The following is a 20,953-nucleotide window of genomic DNA, read 5'->3' as shown; positions in this document are numbered from 1 at the left end:
TTTTTCTTTTAAATTTTGGCTATTTTCAGGTTTGGTTACACAGTCAGAGAAAGGCATCCTTCAAATGTCACAGCCATCACAGCCAAGAAGAGAAACCCTACCGAGTGTAAAGTGCCGTTGTTTGTCACTGCAGGAAGGCGAGCCCATCGTTCATTTTCCAGTTCTTCCATTACTTGATTCATTGCACTCTTCAGCCACGTGTCCACAGAAACACCGATCTGCTTTAGCAGGTCCAGCCGGGCTTCAGCTTTCAACTTAATTATCTAAGAAAACCAAGAAAATGGTCAGAAATCAAGGCATTTTTTTCCCCTCAAATCAATGTGTGTGTTTTTTTAAAGTTATTTCTGATTTACTAATTAGAATAATCTTGATATTTACTAGCAATGCTACCTTGGGATAAATGTTAATTTTTCATTTGGAGAGAAGGGAGGAAACCCAGAACAGAAATGAGGGTAAATGGCACACCTTCATTTTGACAAGATACATCAACAGAACTTATGTACAGGAAGATAAACCATAAAGTCTGCATTCTTTTCCTTTTAATAAGGCTACGCCTCAGACATCCTAAAATCTAGCATGTTCCACAGCCTTCTAACCCATCTCCTAGACTTAACAAGTTTTCAAATGATCTCATCATGTCACTCCCCTGGTTAAAAACTTCAGTGACTCCTGACTGAACTACTGCGTAAAGATCTGAATTAAATTACGGTGTAGTTGTCAGAAACAGTAAGAGATAGAAAACAAAACGTTCCTAGTCTCCAAATTCAAGGAATTGAAAGACTGCTTGTTCTCTGACTCGTGTTCCAAGCCATAAGCAAGTAACCACAGAACCAGTTTGAACCTGTCTGGATCCAGCAGCTGAGCCTGGAAGCCAAGCAGGGACAGCCTCACACCAGCCACCACCAGTAGTCAGGTTCCCACTCCTGCTTCCCACAGCCCACCCATCTCTAGATAGAACAGCTCCAAGTGAACCAATCCGTAAGTTTTGAAAATCTGCCAATCCCTGAAATCCACACTTCTCAAAACCCTAGATATTAGTTCTGTTTCTTCAGAGAGACTGTATTTTTAAGTATCATTCTCTTTTGCTTAGCAAGTAGTAAATTCAGCTTCATTGTTCTGCTTAATAGAGAGATGGTCTCTTCCTTCAACATTTGAAGATTCCAGTGAGAAGATTTGGATTGTTTGATAAATTTCAACCTTCACTTCATGGCCTTTCTATGGGACTTTTGGACAAACGAGTGTGCTCACTGAACCCTGCTGGTATGCAATTCTGACCACTCTCTGGATTCTCAGCTGCGGAAGCTGGTATCAAATTGATCTGAGCTCTACAGGCACCGATTTTTAAAAATTGAGATGAAATTGGGGCATCTGGGTGGTTTAGTCGGTTAAGCATCTGACTTTGGATTTCAGTTCTGATCATGATCTCAGGGTTGTGAGACTGAGCTCCACATTAGGCTTTGCACTCAGTGGGGAGTCTGCTTGAAACTCCCTCCCTTTCCTTCTGCCCCTCCCCCTACTCTCTCTCTCTCTAAATACTTTAAAAAATGAGATAAAATTCATGTTACAGGGGTGCCTGGGTGGCTCAGTGGGTTAAAGCCTCTGCCTTTGGCTCGGGTCATGGTCTCAGGGTCCTGGGATTGAGCCCCGCTTTGGGGTCTCTGCTCGGCAGGGAGCCTGCTTCCCTTCCTCTCTCTCTGCCTGCCTCTCTGCCTACTTGTGGTCTCTGTCAAATAAATAAAAATCTTTATAAAAAAAATTCATGTTACATAAACTGCCATCTTAATAATTTTAAAGTGTACAATTCAGTGGTTTTGAATATCATACAGATCCTTATATAGAGTAATTCAAGTTTTTAGCTTGGAGGTACACAATTTGGTAAACAGCCTTGCAAAAATATATTTATTCTTGCACCTGGGTGGCTCAGTGGGTTAAAGCCTCTGCCTTCGGCTCAGGTCATGATCCCAGGATCCTGGGATCGAGCCCCGCATAGGGCCCTCTGCTCCGTGGAGAGCCTGCTTCCTCCTCTCTCTCTGCCTGCCTCTCTGCCTACTTGTGATCTCTGTCAAATAAATAAAGTCTTAAAAAAATATGTATATATATGTATATATTTATTCTTCTAATAATTATTTTGGTAATAGCTTTACTGAGCTAAAGCTTACATATACTATAAAATTCACCCATTTACAGTGTACAGTTCAGGGACACCTGGGTGGGTTAGTCGGTTAAGCGTCTGCCTTCGGCTCAGGTCATGATCTAGGGTCCTGGGATCGAGTCCCGCATCGGGCTCCCTGCTCGGAGGGGAGCCTGCTTCTCCCTCTGCCTGCCTCTGTGCCTGCTTGAGCTCTCTCTCTCTTGCTCTCTGACAAATAAATAAAATCTTAAAAAATAAAATAAAGTGTACAGTTCAATGACTAAGGGTATATTCACAGATATATGCCACTATCACCACAATCAATTTTAAAACATTTTAATTATCTCCAAAAGAAACACCATAATCCTTTAACCATTGCTCCCTTATCCCAGTTACTATTCTACTTTCTCTCTCTACAGATTTGCCTATTCTGAACATTTAATATAAATAGAACCATATAATATGTGGCCTTCTGTGTCTGGCTTCTTTCACTCAGCATCGTGTTTTCATGATGTAGCATGTATGGTGTAGCGTGTGTCAGTTATTTCATTCCTTTTTATGGCCAAATAACATCCTGATTCTAGCAGAATCAAATTACCAACAACTTTATCTATTTGTCAGCTGATAGACACTTGGGTTATTTCAATTTTTTTGCCTAATATGAATAATGTGTCCTTAAACATTAGTGTACAAGTTTTTGTGTAAACATGCTTTCATTTCTCTGTATATGTGCATATACTTTGGACTGAAATTGGTTGGTCATAAAATCATGCGATGTTTAACCACTTGGGAAAATGCCAGATTGTTTTCCAAAGCAGCTGCCTCATTTGACAGTCCCACCAGCAGGGTAAGAGGGTTAGCGTTTCTCCACATCCTGAAACATACTTGTTAATGTCTGCCTTTTTGATCATAGCCATCCTAGTGGGTGTGAAGTATTGATTTTATAGTATTGATTTGTATTTCCTTGATGACTAATGATGTGAAGCATCTTTTCATGGACTTATTAGTCATCTGTCTATCTTCTCAGAGAAATGTCTGTCTATTCATATACTTCGCTCATTTTTAAAATGGGTTGTCTTTTTATTTTGTCTTTGTCTTTATTCTAAGAGTTTTTCTGTATTCTAAATAAAAGTCTCTCATCAGATACATGATTTACAGATATTTTTTCCCATCCTGTGGGTTGTCTTTCATTTTTTTAAAGACTTTTTATTTATTTGACAGAGAGAGAGAGTGAGAGAGAGCGTGCGTACAAGGAGGGGGAGCTGCTGAGAGAGAGGAAGAAGCAGGCTCCCCACTGAGCATGGAGCTCAACATGGGGCTCAATCCAAGGACCCCCCAGGATCGTGACCTGAGCCAAAAGCAGATGCTTAACTGGCTGAGCCTCCCAGGTGCCCCTGTCTTTCACTTTTCTTTTTAAATTTTATCTTTTATTTTTATGTCTACTCGATCTGATTTTTTTTTTTTTTTTTTTTTTTTTTTTACTTTTTAAAAAAATTAACATATAATGTAGTCTTTGTTTCAGGGGGATAGGTCTGTGATTCTTCAGTCTTACACAATTCACAGCGCTCACCACAGAACATACTCACCCTTCCCAATGTCTGTCACCCAGCCACCCTCACTTTCTTGACTGTATCTTTTGAAGAAGAAAGTTTTTAATTTTGATAAAATCCAATTTATTTTTTTCTTTTGTTGCTTGGGCTTTTGGTTTCATATCTAAGAAATTAATCCAAGGTCACAAACATTTACTCCTATGGTTTCTTATGAGTGCTTTATAGCTTCTGCTGTTATATTTAGGTGTTTGATCATTTCAAGTTTATTTTTGTATATGGTATGAGGTAGGGGCCCAACTCCATTCTTCTGCAAGTAAATATCCAGTTGTCTTTGCACCATTCTAGTATGCATTTTAACTAATACAGGCAATAAAATGTTCTAGGAAAGAAGAGTGAACTAACAAACTCCTTGGAAATCATAAATCTAAGTCATTTAACTGCAGAAGCAGAGATACACAACAAAAAAGGAGAAAGAGTGAGAGCAAGAGTGAGAGGGAGGGAGAGATATATCAATATATTCTGTTTTTTCAATACCAAGTAATTTCATTTTCATAAGACATATTTTTGTCAGTACTTTACCAAACAGCTGATGAGCATGGCATTTGCAAAGTTAGATTTTTAGATTATAGCTCCAGACTAATCATAGCTATCTTTCCTCCAGAGTTCCAACTGTTTATATTTTATCAACTATTTAAAAGAAGAATTTTCCAGGGTTTTCAAATGAATTTTGATGATTTACCAGTTGATTAAAATTTGTAGAGCACAAGTCTCTGTAACTTGATTGCATCCCAGATACTACTTGACCAAATCATTTTAGAATTTGTGAAGAGATAGAGCTTTTTAAAATGATGTTTTAAAAGCCAGTTCTTTTAAAATACAAAATCTTGGTATAATAGGAAATGAATGAAAATAAATAAATGAATAAAATGATAGTCTTTGCCACTCTAAATTACCTTTGGTGTCTTAAAAAAAAAACACTCCAAACAACTTTTATCACATGTACTAGGAACTATATAATTATTTCATTTAATCCACACAACAATTCTAGGGATGGATATCATAAACTCCATTTTACAGATGAGAAAAGTGATTTAATAAGGTCCTAACAATTTTGGTAAAATGTTACTGCCAATGAATCATGCCTCTTGCTATCCATGTTGTTCCCTCCCACATTGATTCTTGGCTTATTCATGTGATCTTTGATGGGCCATATGCAAATCTGATTCTAGCAGAGATCTGATTAAGTGCAATTAAGACTGATTTCTGGGAATGTGGTCTCCACCATGTACGGAAGCCTAGTTTAGCATATTTGAGGATGAAAGACCATTTAGAAAAAAGGCTCAGCACTCTAGCAAACCCTCTGGATGAATGTAGCTCCTTGAGTAATCTCTGGAAAAACCTGCAAAACAAATGCACAGTCAAAACCCAGAATGGTGAGAGACAGTAAGTCGTTTTTGCCATAAAGCTGGGTGTGTGTGTGTGTGTGTTTTAAGGCAGCCACAGATCACTGTGTCTAAATAATTTAATTTCCAAATATCTGGAGATTTTTCAGTATCTATTATTGATTTTTAATTTAATTCTGATGGGTCTGAGAACATACTCTGAGTGACAGCAATACTTTTAAACTAACTGACACTGGTTTTTGGTCTAGTATCTGGTCTTGCTGAACGTTCTGTGTGTACTTTAAAAGAATAAGTACTCTATCCTTATGGGGTGTTCTATACATGCCAATTAGGTAAAAAGTTGGTTGACAGGGTTGTTCAAGTCTTGATCCTTGCTGATTTTCTAGCCCCTCGTTCTAATTACTAAAAGGAATGTTGACATCTTTGACTACCATTGTAGATATTCTATTTCTTCTTTCAGTTCTGTCAGTTTTTTGCTTCAGTATTTAGTTGCTCCATTATTAGCTACAACACATTCAGAATTGTTGTGCCTTCTTGATGGAAAAGATCATGACGACCTTACTTTTAATCATTATAAATTATCCCTTTTAATATATCTTGTCCTGTAGTCTATGTTGTCTGATATTATAGCCACACCAATATTTTGCTGGTTAATGTTACTCCCTGTGGTGAGCAACAGCTAAAATTTTGGCTCAGTTATTTTGCCTTCCAACTACTATCTCCTGTCAAGCTTCTGGGAGTTTCTGCTCCATAAATGTATCCAAGTTTGGCTGAGGATTTGCAAGTTATTTACATATATGCAAACTTGAGAGCTCCCCAACATTCATCCTCAAGCCAATAAGACCAAGGCTCTGACTTGAATTCTAGTCATGCAGCCCCTTGTCGCAAAGAGCTGCTTACTGTACATATCTCCAAGTACAGTCCCATTCTTTTAAAGGACTTTCTAGTTTTTACATGGCTTAGATCTTCCAGTTCGATTAAGTATTTTTGCCCCAGGTTAATGACTGTTATCTAAAGGAGGATTAGTCTAATATGAGCTAGTTTCTTATCACCAGAAGCAGAAATCTTGTGGAGACAGTCTACATTCAAAACAAACTGCAAAGAAATCTTAAATTTTGCTCAAGTTTACCATTAATAATATTTCCATTGCAATTCTGAAACTTCAGTATATTGCAGGATAAAACAAAATATTGTTACAAAATTTCGACCATAAGCAAAAAAAGACATATAAAATCAAAGAAATTCAACAAAATCCTTCTAATTTTAAATTTTAATTGGAAATAACAACATGAACTCATGATTAAAAAAAATAACAATAAATTTCTAGCTCCGAAAACAAAGAAAGGGCCAAGACATAAATGACACTCATTACAATAGGCACTTTCACATCCTAGACCTGGGTGTATAACTACAATCCTCTATTAATAGAAATCAGAGCTCCGTGGAGAATCAGACTTAATTCTAAGTCTGATCAGGGAGAATACAAGCTGAGTCTATGATAGCAAGCCTGTGTGAGAAAGCAGCAAACTGTTCAAAGACTAATGGGAATAACAATAAAAGGACAAGGAAGCCTAAATGGACTCTCACTGGCTGAATTTAGACACTATGGGGCTTCAAAGAGGCCATCTATAATGGAAAGTAGATGAAATTAATAAAAATCTATAATAAATTGAGAATATATAAGGTGGGACTGACCCTATGAGGAGAAGTAAAGGATAATGACGTGAGGAAAAAATATCTACCACAGAGCTGTGAACTGAAAAATTCCCAGGGCTGAAAGATATTACAGTTCTATCCAGCCAGACTGAGAAATCTTATTGTGTACTTATGGCATAACAAGAAACTACAGAAAGGAAATGCACTGGCAATAGGGCTACATTTGCCCTACTGGAAAGGCTATTCTAAACCAACCCAAACAAAACTTAAAAATCAAACTCCAAAGGATTAAACTGATCTGGAGCTGACATGGCTGTCAGAACAAAACTCAATAGCCTTTAAAAAAGAAAGGAGAATTCAGATCCAATAACCAAACACAATTTCTACTAGGTATTTGAAAAGCAGAAAAACATGAGCCATAACTAAAGGAAAAAAATTAATCAATAAGAAAGAGATAAAGAAATAACAGATATGATGGAAAGAGCAGACAAGGACTTAAAGTCATTATTATAAATACACTTAAGGATTTAAAGGAAAACATGAAGGTAAACAGGCATGAACTGGGAATATAAAGAGAATATAAAGAACCAAACAGAATTTATAGAGCTGAAACTGTAATATCTGAAATAAACATTGACAGGATGGCCTTAGCAGTAGATTACATACTACAGAAGAAAGGATCAGTGTGGCCTTGAGTATATACTAGCTCATCAAACTGAGCTTAAGACAAAAAGTAAGGCTGGATGAAAATATGAAGGGTGATCTTTGCATGTGATGTGTAGGATGATATCAAGTAATCTAATATTCATGTAGTTGAAGCTGAACTAACCTATATGATAGAAAGCAGGTCAGTTGTTGCCTGATCACAAAAGAACTTTGGGGGGATGACAGAAATATTTGACACCTTGATTGTGGTGGTGAATATTAAGGGAGATGCATTTGTCCAAGCTCACCAAACCCTTCACTTGAAATGGTTTCATTTTATTGTTTGTATATTATACCTTGATATAGCTGATTTTTAAAATTCCATAAAATCATAGTGAGTAAAGTAAGTAAGAGTGAAAAATACCCATTTGCCACTACTGGAGATGACTAGTACTTGCTAGCTGCAAGTACAAAAAAGGAACTTTAACAGCTAGAAGGCCTGGTAGCACCACCTAATTAGGTGACTACTACTAGCATCATTAATAGAGTTGATTAACTTGATAAAAACAGCCGTGTGATGAAAAACAGCATCATCTATGAAGTATTCTTGCCTAAAGCACTCATTCAAATCAGGCCTTGAGATTTTTATTTTATTTTTAAAAACATTTTATTTATTTATTTGAGAGAGAGACAGTGAGAGAGAATATGAACAAGGAGAAGGTCAGAGGAAGAAGCGGACTCCCCGTGGAGCTGGGAGCCCGATGTGGAACTCGATCCTGAGACTCCAGGATCATGACCTGAGTTGAAAGCAGTCGCCCAACCAACTGAGCCACCCAGGTGCCCCATGGCCTTGAGATTTTTTTTTTTTTTTTTTTTTTTTTTGGTCAGAGAGAGAGAGAGGGAGAAAGCAAGCACAGGTAGACAGAGTGGTAGGCAGAGGGAGAAGCAGGCTTCCTGCCGAGCAAGGAGCCTGATGTGGGACTCGATCCCAGGACCCCGGGATCATGACCTGAGCCGAAGGCAGCCGCTTAACCAACTGAGCCACCCAGGCGTCCCGAGATTTTTAAAAAATCTTATTATGTTATGTTAGTTACCACACAGTACATCATCAGTTTTTGATGTAGTGTTCCATGACTCATTGTTTGCATAGAGCACCTAGTCAGGCCTCTCGCTTTAACTTCTATTATATAGAACAGAAACAAACATACAAAGCCAATATTGCAAAATATCAATGGTTGAATTTAGCATATGAGAAATATGTATTTACTCTTCATCTTTTATATGTTGTTGAAAATTTTCACAATAAAAATGAAAGAAAGTGATTAGTCAAAAGGTCTGCTGACATATTATGTTACATGAGCACAGTGAAAACCTGCAATAACAGGCCCAGAGGTGACGTAAATCTGGATATAACACGACTGGAAATTCTGTTTTTATAGCAGGCTCATCCTTAGCATTTCCTTAATCTTGAGGTGGATGAGGCTTCACATTTTATGCAACTGAAATTTTTAGGTTTCTCCTATCGCATGCTGGCAAGGGTATTAATTATCATTTTTTGAGTCACCAAGGTACAAGGATGACATAATTCTGAATTCCCAACAGAACCTTATAGGATGACAATTTAAGAGAAAATGTTATCTACGAAAATGTGTTTATATAGATAATAAGCGATATTTCTTGGTTTTGTTAATTCACTTTGTTAATGTACTTTGACTTTCGAATGTACATTCAATTCAGATTTTGAAAATATAGTTAATATCTTGGGACGCCTGGGTGGCTCAGTCAGTTAAGCCACTGCCTTCAGCTCCGGTCATGTTCTGAGGGTCCTGGGATGGAGTCCCGCATTGGGCTCCTTGCTCAGCGGGGAGCCTGCTTCTCTCTCTGCCTCTGCCTGCAGCTCTGCCTGTTTGTGCTCTCTCTCTCTCTCACTCTTTCTCTCTCTGACGAATAAATAAATGATAAATAAATAAAAATATTGTTAATATCTTTTTTTTAAGATTTTATTTATTTATTTGACAGAGATCACAAGTAGGCAGAGAAGCAGGCAGAGAGAGAGGAGGAAGCAGGCTCCCCACGGAGCAGAGAGCCCGATGCGGGGCTGGATCTCAGGATCCTGGGATCATGACCTGAGCTGAAGAAAGAGGGTTAACCCACTGAGCCACCCAGGTGCCCCAATATAGTTAATATCTTCAAGAAAGAATCATATTGTCTATAGTTCCTTCAGGAGGCCTCACCCCAAATGTGAGTTACTAAAAATTTCTGGGTATCTTTGACTTCTTACATTAAATTCCTCCTCTTTGTGTCTCCTCACTGTCAAAAAAAAAAAAAAGAGAACTGCCCTCAACCCAAATAAAAGGAAAAATCTAAACATGCAAAAAAGAACTGTGTTCTGGAACAACATAAGTCATGTACAGCTTCCAAAAAGATGGTATGTAAAATTCTTGGTCTCTTGGCAAGCTACGTTTAAAATAGGAATGCTAAGTCAGATGAAGAATGTGTGTGTCTGCATGACAAAAGGCATTTCAAAAAATTCAAATACCTAAATACCAGGTTAAGAAGACTGTTACTAAAGTTTAACTTAAGCAGCTATTACTTTGTTTCAATTCTTGAATTTGTCAGCAGCTGCAAACAGTACCACATCTAATATAAAGATCTTTGTAACTATCATAGAGATCATAACAATAGAACAATAGTGTGTTTATCACTGTGTGTACAGTATACTCATCGGTATCTAGCACATGGCAGGTATTCATTAAGTATCTGTTAAGCTAATCAACTAGCAAATTTGTGACACATTAACCAGCCAATAATTAATTAATCACTATATAAAACCTATTCTTTGGAAAAGTGCAGACCATTTATATTTTGATTTCTTATGTTTGGAGGAAGTTTATTACTGAGTGCCATGAAGGCTTTTATTCTAATTGGCAACACTGAATGGAAACACAATATAGAAAAGACTGGATAACGTAGATTAGCCAACAAGGAAGAGTAACAGTCATGTTGGTAGGAATTATAAACCAAACATGAAGGATATAATGGAATTTTAACCAGCTTTTCCCCTTTTGATTAGGTATTTATAATAAAGTAAATAACTACTAAATGGAAAGAGAAAATCCAATGCAAGTGATATACAGGCAAAGGGAAGAAAGGAGTCTACACAAACTACTAATGTCAATTCTTCTGAAGGTTCTTGTGGTCAAGTCTATCCAAAAACCTCATTATGACTGTCTGGTAAGTACTACTCCAATACTACACTCACATATTTGCCATCTAATTTTAGCTGGGTTATTCTTTATATCTGATATGTGAAAATCAAATGAGACATCATTTTAAGATCATAGTAGGATTAACTATATTTCATAGATATTTAAAGCTGAGATAATAGATCCAGCATCATGGTTTTTAGCATATTCCGTATTTTTGGTAAGAAAATTATCTCTGAGAATGCAGACTCAAATACTGGTATTAGGAAAAATGAGACAATCTGTTGTGGGAATCTCACTTCATATTTTTAGCTTTAAGCTAACAAACACAGGGCTGTTCAGCACACTCACGGAAATAACAGGTCATTGAGCCTAAATGCAGACTTGTGTGACCAATACCTACTCCTGCTACTCCTGGGGGTTTGGTGGAGGGACGGTACCAGACAGTAACACCATGGAGGGAGTTTGGAAATATAAAATACAAGACAGAACACACCCTTCAGAAAACTTCTGAGACTTGTCCTGTTCCACCAGGGCTCCGAAACTGGCTTCACTCAGAGTATGGAGAAACAAACAGCAGGAGAAACTCATACACAGGCCAGTGTCTCTCAGACCAGGCGAAGGCCTGCCAGCAGTACTTGGCCGGTACCCTAGGGTAGTGGCTTAGCCTGACCCTGAGTTCAGAGTGGAAAATGGCTATTTATTGTACACCCTGCCCTCTTCACTGTAGAAGCAGTGGATCATGTGTCAGGGACAAAGGCAAGTTGGGTTTACTGGGGTTTCTCTATACCAGGCAGATGGCAAGCCTTCCTGGTTCAGATCACTTTGGTGGGGTTGTGCCAAAAACATGCTCACATTCCCTCTGTTTGCCTAAGCTGCCTCTCCCTCACCCTCCCCTTCCCCCTCAACCAACCACTGAAACACTTCCTCAAAACCTCTAGAGTCCTGAGGGGATATATGAAAATCACTAGTTTAGATTAACCCTCAACCAATCTCTTGTAGAGAGACCCTGGCGGTATCTTGTACACTTACAGTGCCACACTGTGTCCCAGGGGAACTTCTTCTCTCATTGGGCAAATGACTCTTAGAGAGTATTTCCCAATGCCAGGCTCAAATCTTCCTCCTTCTTCTTTTGGTTCAAGTTACGCCTCTTGACATTACATGGCATAAATCTTGTGCTATCCCTGTTTCTCTAATTAAATACTGCTCATCTGTCAACACCCATCTCAAATTCTACCTCTTCTGTGTTACCTGCCCTGACAACTTCTCCCACAGTGGTCTCTGTGTCCTCTGGGTTCCTTAAGTATTAAGTATACTTGTGTGGACCACGCCTCGGCATTTATGTTTTACAGTCTCAGCTATCTTTGGCACTCTTTATGCCTTCCTAACAGGAAAATATTCTCCTTGAGGTCTGGACAGTCTGTCTTTCTAAGATGTCTACTTTCTAACATCCCTTCAACATGTTGCACTGGGTAGATAACTATACACAGTGTGCACAGGTCATCCATGAACTGGTCCTAACCACAATAATTTTTGCTTACTTCCTACCATTATTTCTTCAAAAAACCTCCACTCTAAACAAATCCAACTGCCAAATTGTATCCTATGTATTCTGCCTTTGCAAATAATATCTTTCTTTCCATCTCAACCTCTCTACCACCAGGTCAGGGAATATTACTCTAGGGTACATGAACTTCTGGACACTGTACACAAAAATGTGCTTTTTGTTTTTTGTGGTAGAGAAGGTTTCACACTTTCATACACAATCCTCAAAAGGGTTCCATGACCCCTCACCAAAAGATGAAAATCTATTGTTAGGATTTTTTGCCTTAAGCAGACACTTAACCAAGTCTCTCCTTTTAAAAGATCAGATTTTGCCCCTGAACCAGTGAACCTCCCATTATTGGGAAGGACTTTTCAAGGCTCTGAATATCTATATATCAATTTTATGCCATTAATTTGACTGATTTATTATGTTCCTTGTGAAAACTTTAAAATTAGTATCTTTATCGTGGTATAATTCTTCTGCTAATTTTTCTTGATTATAAACTCTCCAGATAACAGGTTCAGTGTCTTTTTGTTACACGTACTGCCTTGCAGGAAGCAGGTATCAAAAATAAAACTCCAGACGCAGATAAAGATGCTGAGTCATCTTCAATTTAAGTAGTGGATAGCAGCTGAATTCTACAGGTATACACCACAGCTGTGATATTGTTGGAGCTGGGGAAATGCCCCAGTGAGCTGCCACCTCACCTCTGCTTTACGAATATTTTCTCTGGCTTCATCTATTTTCTGTTCCAGCTCTGCTCGGCTTTGTTCTGACACTGCAACTCCATGACATTCCAGATCATCTAAAACCTATTAAAGAAAACAGGAAAATAATGATTGTTTTTTCTTTTTGTCTTTTTTTGCTTAAGTGATTACAGTATTCAGGTAATTTAACAGGCTTCAGTGACAAGTGGTCACAATTCCTCTTTTAACGTTTAATTTTTTTCACTTATTTGTTAATTTAAAAAAAACTTCTTTTTTTTTTTTTAAAGATTTTTATTTATTTATTTGACAGAGAGAGATCACAAGTAGACGGAGAGGCAGGCAGAGAGAGAGAGAGAGGGAAGCAGGCTTCTTGCTGAGCAGAGAGCCCGATGCGGGACTCGATCCCAGGACCCTGAGATCATGACCTGAGCCGAAGGCAGCGGCCCAACCCACTGAGCCACCCAGGCGCCCCAAAAAAAACTTCTTGATATAATTATACAAAGTTGCAAAAGTAGTACAGAAAGTCCCCCCACCCCTTCACCCAAGGCAACAATTTATAGAACAATACTACAATATAAAAACCAGGAAACTGACATTGGCACAATCTACAAACCTTACTTGGATTGCATGTTTTGATATGCACACCTTCAATTTCTAAAAATTAAATGAATATAGGGCTGCCTGGGTGGCCCCATTGGGCTCAGGTCCTGCTCCAGCATCCTGGGATCCAACCTGCATTGGGACTCCCTGTTCAGTGGGGAGCCTGCTTCTCCCTCTCCTTCTGCCCCTCCCCTGTTCCTGCTCTCTCTAATACATAAATAAAAATCTTTTAAAAAATTATATGCATACAAAGTACTGTTGTAAAACAATAAAAAAAATGGCAGGAAGTCTCATATTTGCACATCCCACTATATGCCCCCCACCCCAGATAATTACTGTCCCATCAATTTACATGTATTTTTCTGAACTATTTCTTATGTATCTGATCCTAGAACTATTTATATGTAAAATATAACTTAGATATATTAGAGTTATGGAATTTAAGATAGGGAGATTAGTAGTTCAATCTAATCATTATGACCCCTTATAAGCAGAGAACTTCCTCTGGCTGGAATCAGATGAGAGACCAGCCAAAAAGGAAGTCAGGGAGTTGATTCCAAGCACGGGAAGGATTCAGTGCATCATTGCTGGCTCTGAAATGTAGAAGCCCATGTGCAAGGATCAGAGAGAGTAGCCTCCAGGAGCTAAGGGGAGCTCCCAGATGACAGGAAAGATGTAAGGACCTAGGTCCTACAGTTATTAGGAACTAGATTCTCACAACAACCTGAATGAACTTATAAGTGGGTTCTACCCTTAGAGGCCGGCCTAGCTAGCTAAAACAACGTGATTTTGGCCTTGTTAGAGCCTGAGCAGTAAAATCAGCCAAGCCCATCCAGATGTCTGACCTACAGAACTATGAGATAAAATATTTGCACTGTTTTAAGCTACTAAATTCATGGTAATTTGTTATGGCACATATAGAAAATGGACACAACTATCAAATACAATGTTTCCTCTAGGTTTCAGGAAGATATCCTTGTTAGGATGAAAAATTCTTTATCTTGCTGGCTATGACTTTTGTTTTATTTTTTAATCACTAAGAGATAATTTTATCATTTGATTTTTTGGTAATTATAAAAATAATCATAGAATTTTTCATCTTTATTTGGTAAATGCAGTTTATTATGCTGATAAATTTTCTAGTGTTGAATCGTCATGGCACTCTAATTAGTCATGTGCTTAAAATATAACTAGATTCATATTTATTAAAATTTATTTAGCATTTTTATAAGTTATATCTTTGTTAGAAATCAATAGACTATGTATGTGTGTGCCTACTTCTAGACTCTCTTTTTTGTTCCATTTATCTGTAAGTCCATTCTTACACCAATACTACATCTTGATTTCTGTAGTTTTATGTCTTGAAATGAGGTAGAGTAATCCTTCCATTTTTTTTTAAAGGTTTTACTTATTTGAGAGAGAGAAAGCACAACCGGAGAGGGAGGAGAGAGGGACAAGCAGACTCCCTGCTGAGAAGGAAGCCAGGTCCCTGAGATCATGAACTGAGCTGAAGGCAGACACATAACTAACTGAGCTACCCAGGTGCCCCAGCCCTCCAGACTTTTTTTTTTTAAGATTTACTTATTTATTATTTTGAGAGAGAGTGTGTGCAAGCACATGCACATAGGGGGTGGTGTGCAAAGGGTGAGAGAGAGAGAATCCCAAGAAGACTCCATGCTCAGCACAGAGCCCAATGCTTAACTGACTCAGCCATCCAGGCATCCCAGCCCTCCAATTTTATTCTTATTTTTCAAAAATGCTTTAGCTATTTTAGATCATTTGCATTTCCATGTATGTTTTAGAGACATTTTGTCAATTTCTTGTGTTTGTTTGGTTTTTTTAAAGATTTTATTGGTTTGTCAGTGAGAGAGCAAGGACAGTGGGTCAGGCAGATGGAGAAGCAGGCTTCCCGCTGAGCAGGGAAGAGGGAGAAGGAGGCTTCCCGCTGAGCAAAGAACTCATGTGGGACTCGATCCCAGGGCCCTGGGATCATGACCTGAACTGAAGGCAGCTGCTTGACCAAATGAGCCACCCAGGTGTCTCAATTTGTCAATTTCTGTAAAAACTCCTGCTGGATGTTTGACTTGGATCGCACTGAATGGATTAGTTTGGAGATAACAGGTATTTAAAAAAACAAATTAAAAAAGAGATAAACCAAAAAACAGACTCTAAATATAGAGAACTGATGGTTACTTGAGGGAAAGTAGGTGGGAGATGGGTGAAATAGACTGTGGGGATGAAGAGTACACTTAATCATGATAAGCAATAAGTAATGTAGAGAGTTGCTAAGTCGCTGTGTTGTACACCTGAAACTAATGCAACATTGTATGTTAGCTATACTGGAATTAAAATAAAAACAACAACAACAACAACAAAAAACCCTTCAGTTCTCCATGTTAAAAAAATAAAAATAAAAACATTGAAACTTCTGTTCCATTGGTCTATATGTCAGTCATGACAATACTACAATGTTTTGAATACTATAGGTTTGTAATAAGTTTTAAAGTCAAGACATATGAGTCCTTCAACTTTGTTCTTTTTCAAGACTGTTTGGCTAGCCAGGGTTCCTTGAGATTCCATATGAATTTTGGGATGGGTTTTTCTATTTCTGCAAAAAATACTGTTGGGATTTTGACAGGAATTGCGCTGAATTTGTAGATCATTTTGGGTGGTATTGTCTTTTTTTTTTTTTTTGTATTGTCATCTTAATATTATCTTCCATTCCATAAACACACAATGTCTTTCCATTTATTTATATCTTATTTAATTCCTTTCATCAGTGTCTTATAGTTTTTAGTGTATAAGTCATTTGCCTCCTTGGTTAAGTTTATTCCTAAGTATTTTATTCTCTTTGATGGTATTGTAAATGAAACTGTTTTCTTAATTTCTTTTTTGGATTGTACATTCTTAGTGTATAAAATGCAACTGATTAGGGAGCCTGGGTGGCTCAGTTGATTAAGTGTCTGCCTTTGGCTCAATCATGATCCCAGGACCCCATGATTGAGCCCCCTATTGGGCTCCCTGCTCAATGGGGAGTCTGCTCCTCCCTGTTCCTGTGCTATTTCTGTTGCTCTCTCTCTCCCTCAAATAAATAATCTTTTTAAAAAATGCAACTAATTTTTGTGCATTAGTTTTATATTCTGCAACTAGGCTGAATTTGCTTACTAGCTCTAATAGGGGTGTGTGTGTGTGTGTGTGTGTGTGTGCGAGTAACATCATTTCATTTGTGAACAGAGATAATTTCACTACTTTCTTTTCAATTTGGATGCTTTTTAATTCTTTTTCTTGCCTAACTGCTGTGGCTAGAACTTCTAGTATTATAATGAATATAAGTGGCAAAAGGGGGCATCCTTGCCTTGTTTCAGTTTGGACAGTTTCTATTGCTATATATACTTTTAAGCTCCTTGTATTTTTTTTGTGTGTGCCATCCAATCTATTGAATTTTTCATTTCAAATACTGTATTTTCAGCTCTCAAAGTTTCATTTGGTTCTTCTATACATTTTCCTTTTGTGTCTTTGATATGTTCATGTTTGTTTCCTTTCAAATCCTTGATTTTTTTACTGTTCTAAAGTCCTTATTTGCTAATTCCATCATCTTTGACATTTATGGGTCTGCTTCAATTGATTTTCTTCCTTTGGTCATGGGTTATATTCTCTTGCTCCTTTTAATGTTTAGCAAATTTGACATTGTGAATACTATGCTTTTTTTTTTTTTTTTTGAGAGGCGGGGAAGGGCCAAGGGGCAGGGAGAGAGAAAAGAGAAAAAGAGATCTTAAGTGGGCTCCATGCCCAGCACACAGCCCAATGTGGGGCTTGATCTCACAACCCTGAGATCATGACCTGAGCCAAAATCAAGAGTGGGACATTTGGGAATACCTGGGTGGCTCAGTCAGTTAATCATCTGCCTTCAGGTCAGCTCAGGTCATAATCCCAGGGTCCTGGGATTGAGTTCGGCATCAGGCTCCTTGCTCAGTGGGGAGTCTGCTTCTCCCTCTGCCTGTCACTTGTGCATTTGAGATTGTGCTCTCTCTCTCTCTGATAAATAAATAAATAAAATCTTAAAGAAAAAGTGGGATGCTTAACCAACTGAGTCCCTAGGTGCCCCATGAATACTATGTTACTGAATACTGGATTTTATTTCCTTCCTGTGAAGAGTAGATTTTTAAAATTTTTCCTGGCAGGCAAATAAGTTACTTGTGGATTAGTTTGACCTTTTTGAAGCCTGTTTTAAAGCTCTGTTAGGTTAGTTCTAAAGTAGCCCCACTGTAAGACAAGTTAGCCCTGGAACCACTGTATGATCTTTTTGTAGTCTCCTGAATGCCCCAGGTGATCCATGGGACGTCTCAACCTTTGGTAATCACAACTTGAATGTATCCTAGACCTGTGTGACCTCTGGGAATCCTTCAGGTTATCTCTGTCAGTCCCTACCGTATTGTGGAACTTCATCATATGCACGTGTGGTTTAGTATTCACCAACAGAATGAAGGGGGGACCTATGTCGATTTTTGGATTCTTTCTCTGCATCTCCATATTGTCTGGTACTTTGCCCTGAAATTCATGCCACTTCAGCCACTCTGAACTCTGATCTCTGTCATCTCAACTCTGAGTCTGTGGTGCCCTGCTTAAGTTCTCCCTTCCCGCCCTGCAATATAGAAAGTGCCTTTAGGCAGAAAACCCAAGAGGTCATATGGCTACTAATTTCATTGTTTTTTTTTTTTTTTTTTTTTAAGTGTGATCCCATGGTAATTTATTATGGTGCTTTAACATGGCCAAAAGCAGAACTGGTTTCAGTATCAAAAAACCCCTTGGGCGCCTGGGTGGCTCAGTGGGTTAAGCCTCTGCCTTTGGCTCAGGTCATGATCTCAGGGTCCTGGGATCGAGTCCCATGTCAGGCTCTCTGCTCAGCAGGGAGCCTGCTTCCCCCCACTCTCTCTGCCTGCCTCTCTGCCTACTTGTGATCTCTCTCTGTCTGTCAAATAAATAAATAAAATCTTAAATAAATAAATAAAATAAAAAACCCCTTTATTTTGTTGCTTAAATTATACCTTACTAGATTAAAGCTTATCATAGCTCATGTTATTAAGAAATGGAAAAGTTGTTGAAATCTGCCTGTATTTATCTCCTAGTGGAAAGATACAATATGCCTTGACAACAGGGTGAAAAAGCAGACATATTTTTAATATTTGAACATTTATTTTCAAATATAGTAGAGCATTTATTTTTTTTTAAGATTTTATTTATTTGACAGACAGAGATCACATATAGAGCATTTTAATGAAAAAAGTCTCTTATGTGTTTAACATTTTGAAGTATAAAGCTGCAGTAATTCATCTAATTACTATTTATTGGCTATATGGTAGACAGAGAACTTGTCTCTCTAGTTCACAAATTCTTTGAGATAAACTGTGTTAGAGAAACTGCACTCAAGAAGCCTCATCTCTCTATGAATCTCATTTACATGACCAGATTCTGAAATTTATACTGTAGTCTGACACCAGGTTTGGGAGGATTTGGGGTAAAGAGGGGAGTTTTATTTTGCATGCAAGAGGGATGTAAACTGTTATAACCAGAAGGTAGACTGGAAGACTGTGGGTTTTTTTTTTTTTTAAGATTTTATTTATTTGACAGAGATCACAAGCAGGTAGAAAGGCAGGCAGAGAGAGATGAGGAAGCAGGCTCCCTGCCGAGCAGAGAGCCCGATGTGGGGCTTGATCCCAGGACCCTGGGATCAGGACCTGAGCTGAAGGCAGAGGCTCAATCCACTGAGCCACCCAGGCTCCCCAAGACTGTGTTTTTGAAAAAAAAAAAAAAATTACTACAGTATTTCCCATTCCACATATTCTTCTAGAACCTTGCTATTTCCCTACCAAGAAGTGGAGTTTATGTTCCTTCACCCTGACCTCAACACAAGGCCTTTGTGACTGCCAGTTAACAAAAAAATGACACAGTAATAACATGTTATTTCTGAGACTAGACCAGAAAAGATAACATAGCTCCTACTTGGCTCATTCTTGGGACTCAAACCTTTGGGGCCCTGTGCCACCATGTAAGAGCTAGGCTGAAGCCACTGTGCTGGAGAGACCACAGAGAGACCAAGATGCATGAGGAGCTCCAGCTGTTCTAGTTGCCAGCTGTGAAGTCCTCCTGTTCCAAGCACCAGATATTTCAGTGGGGAGGCCTGTGAGGTGACTTGAGCACCAGTCACTATCTGACTATAACCACATGGGAGACTCCCAAGTGATAAGTGGCAAGCTAAGTCCATCCAATCTCCAGAGTGCTAAGAGACAATTAAAAATGCTCTTTTTTGTGGCATTAAGTTTGAGGTGTTTTGTTTTGCAGCATTAGATTAGTGGAACATTGAACTCAGGATCCCTGTGAGACAGTAAAAAGAAGTCAAAGCAGGCAAGAGAATATATGTATACACAGAAGAAAGGTCTAATGTTGGAGATATTAATTTATGATTTGTGGTAAGTGAAAACATGGCATTGGTTGAGAGTGCCTAAATGAGAATAAAGAATAAGAAAGCCTGATACAGAACTCTAAGGAATTTAAATATTTAAATATGAAGTGGAGAAAAAACCCATCAAAGAATATAAGAATGGCTAGAGAGGCAGAAGGAAAACCAGGACAATGTTAAGTCATGGCTAACTAGAGAAGAGGGTGTTTCAAGACAAAGGGAGTTGTCGATTATGATGAAACTGCCAACAGGTTTTAAGAAATAAAAGTGTCCATTTTGGTTCACCTCCCCTTCCAATTTCCCTCAACTCCCTTCTCCTCTCCATCTCCCCTTGTCCTCCATGCTATTTGTTATGCTCCACAAATAAGTGAAACCATATGATAATTGACTCTCTCTGCTTGACTTATTTCACTCAGCATAATCTCTTCCAGTCCCGTCCATGTTGCTACAAAAGTTGGGGAGTTGAGAGAAATTGGAAGGGGAGGTGAACCATGAGAGACTGTGGACTCTGAAAAACAATCTGAGGATTTTGAAGGGGCGGAGGGTGGGAGGTTGGGGGAGCCAGGTGGTGGGTATTAAGGAGGTCACGTATTGCATGGAGCACTGGGTGTGGTGCATAAACAATGAATTGTTATGCTGAAAAGAAATTAAAAAAAAAAAAAAAAAAGCCAAAGGGTAGTGACCTGACAGAGCCATGAAGGGAGCAAAATTAAGGGCCAGCAATGAAAAAAGTATATGATAGGAAAAAAAAGAAAAAGCAATTAGTGCAATTCAGTGCTCTTTATCATGGGCCTATGTAAAATCTTAAAGGAACTTAATATCTGCAGTAAGAAGGCAACAAGGGAAGTGTGAGCTCAAACCTTTGGAGGAAAGGGCGTCTGAAGATGAGAATCTGAAGTGTACACAGACAAAGGGATATATATATTCATGTGCTAATGGGTCTGAAGAACACTTAAAGATGTGTACCCGAAATAAACAGGATAACTGGAAAAAATGAAAATGTATTTTTTATTAGCAAAGCCCATTTATAAAGCTAAGATTTTACATCATGC

General features: G+C 38.4%; 1 protein-coding gene across 1 annotated transcript in view; it reads right to left on the bottom strand.

Annotated features, from left to right (window-relative positions):
- FCHSD2 (FCH and double SH3 domains 2) overlaps positions 1 to 20,953 on the bottom strand; it is a 297,456-nt gene that overhangs the window by 24,923 nt on the left and 251,580 nt on the right. Inside the window, exons 12-13 of the mRNA XM_047690735.1 lie at positions 12,845 to 12,949; positions 102 to 263 (exon numbers count right to left, since the gene is read on the bottom strand). Of these exons, the coding sequence (XP_047546691.1) occupies positions 102 to 263; positions 12,845 to 12,949 (267 nt within the window). The remainder of the gene's footprint in view (positions 1 to 101; positions 264 to 12,844; positions 12,950 to 20,953) is intronic.

Source organism: Lutra lutra, chromosome 10, assembly GCF_902655055.1.
Source record: "Lutra lutra chromosome 10, mLutLut1.2, whole genome shotgun sequence".
Classification (NCBI taxonomy): Eukaryota; Metazoa; Chordata; class Mammalia; order Carnivora; family Mustelidae; genus Lutra; species Lutra lutra.
The sequence above is the reverse complement of the archived record's forward strand: the minus strand, read 5'-3'. Positions and strand labels throughout refer to the sequence as shown.